The sequence below is a fragment of the Agrilus planipennis genome, unplaced genomic scaffold (assembly GCF_000699045.2).
Source record: "Agrilus planipennis isolate EAB-ADULT unplaced genomic scaffold, Apla_2.0 scaffold244, whole genome shotgun sequence".
NCBI lineage: Eukaryota > Metazoa > Arthropoda > Insecta > Coleoptera > Buprestidae > Agrilus > Agrilus planipennis.
This window is the reverse complement of record NW_020438980.1, coordinates 282,502-284,664: the sequence shown is the minus strand read 5'-3', so window position 1 is coordinate 284,664 and position 2,163 is coordinate 282,502. Positions and strand designations below refer to the sequence as shown.

Genomic DNA, 2,163 nt, shown 5'->3' with positions numbered 1-2,163 from the left:
AACCGATTTTACAGTTTTCGCATGTTTATTTGATTTGGATTTTGCACGCAAACTGGTTTTTAGGTTTTCCAGGTTGCAGCTTAGTTTTGACTTCCCCAGTTAATTTGCTCCATTTTGAAAAAAAAGGGCGCGAGTGTATTAATGTACATGCGCAAGAAGTGAAACTTCTTTAGATTGTATATTATAGTAGTATTTAAAAAAAAACTAATCCCTAATTTTATATAAAATTAATAACATAAATACTGCTTGGCTCATATGCTGAGCATATATCGATAAACTCTCAATAAGTAACATGGTCGTCATCAGTAAATAATGCCCGGCGACTATTCTCGGCGTCTCCTCTTTGTGTGGATCTTCGTATACCTTTTCCACCTCTCTCACTCTGCTTAGGTGAATGGTAATTAGAAAAGGACAAGGAGTTTAACAGATTTATTAACTGTACGAGTTAACTCTCATTTCGAAACTCCTATAGTGTCCCATAAAAAGTTTCACTTCAAAAAAAAAAAAAAAAAACAACGAGATACAAATATGAGCACGTGTTCTAGGTCATACTAGTAATACGATTCCACTTGAGTATAACCCTCGCCAGTTACTTGGACATTAGACATGTTAACTTAAAAGCCTTATAACACTAAAAGTGACACAAATACGTTACAATAAGTACTACCATTTGCAGATGTATCCAGTTCCAGAACAAGCTAGTGTAAGTAGTTATAGTTCTGCTCCATCAACTCCAGTGAGTTCACCTCCACCTTTGGCGCCTTCGGGTTGGCTTCCTAATCAAAACGCGCCCACATCACCTCTTTATTCCCAAGCTGTGTCGACAGGCAGTACTAACACAGTTCAGGGTATACATATGGTGAGTATTAGTATGAATTAAAAAATTCTTAACCCTTAATAACCCAACTTTAACATTTTTTTACAATATTTGTAGTGTAGTGTAGCGTAGTGCATTTTATACATGAAAATAGTAGCAGCACGAATATTAGTATTATAGGGAATGCTCTGAAATCAGTGGCAAAAATTGAAACAATTCTAAAAGGTCTTTTGAAATATTGAAGTTTATCTACCTCATAATGCATCGTCACTGTGTAGACTCCGCAAGCAATTTTCAGCTCAAGGAGGATTTTTTCATTTTCATCGTCAACACAGCAGACAATTTGATAAGACAGATAAGAATTTATTGATTAGCATTACTTCATACAGTCGACTATTTTCTCTCTTCTTCTCTTCTCTTCCATCTGAGTGATTTCAAATTACGGTGATTTTTTTTAACTTTCAAGGTATTATTTCTTTCATGTTTTTTGCCATTGATTTTGAGGCACTAGAGATAATGTGCATATGCCACTGCTGAAGCAACAAATCAATCTTTAAACATCGTAAAACGCAATCAAAAGATTTCGTTTAAAAATCTGTAATGGAAAGAGCGGTGGTACGTCGTACTATTGCATTTTAGTCTATAAAAATTACTAAAAAATACATTATCCATTTAATTTAAAAAAATATAATTATTATTTTTATAATACGTAAATACTTAAAGTTATTTATTAACAAATGGTGAAATGAATATACATTATTTTTAGTAATTACTTTTTGAAGTCGTAGAAGAAAAAAGTTTTATTTTTAATTAACCTTGCCTGTTTAGTGATGACGATGATGATGATACTCATCCAGGAAACAAGGCCGTGCGTGAGAAAGAACGCAGGCATGCCAACAACATTCGAGAACGGTATGTAGAAATTCGCTTTTAAATTTTAAAATATATTACAAATAAAAATTAGCTTAGGTTAGGTAAGATTATTCAAATTCACTTTTAAGACACTTATTATTTGTTGAAAACAAGCTTTTGAAATAAAATATGACGAGCTGAATTTTTAATTTCTTTGGACAGGTAAGCATTGCGAGTGTTTCATTAAGTATGAAAAATACACATAATAAAACTAATTGTGAACGTGTGATGAAATATGTTTATAAATAAAATAATAAAACCGTAAATTGTTTGAACAAGGGGTTTAATAAATACTCATGAGAGGTTTCGAGTGAAAAATCATTGTTAATTGTACAGACAATGTTAAAATAAGAAGTACAGCGAAATCATTTGAATACTAACATAGAAAACCCCTTAATTAGCTTACACAGGTACATATCGTATCGCATGCTTTA

The 2,163-nt window shown here is 32.2% G+C and overlaps 1 protein-coding gene across 1 annotated transcript in view; it reads left to right on the top strand.

Annotated features, from left to right (window-relative positions):
• Positions 1–2,163, top strand: part of LOC108739986 (transcription factor 12-like) — a 41,032-nt gene that overhangs the window by 10,552 nt on the left and 28,317 nt on the right. The window contains exons 5-6 of the mRNA XM_025975530.1: positions 677–875; positions 1,630–1,729. Of these exons, the coding sequence (XP_025831315.1) occupies positions 677–875; positions 1,630–1,729 (299 nt within the window). The remainder of the gene's footprint in view (positions 1–676; positions 876–1,629; positions 1,730–2,163) is intronic.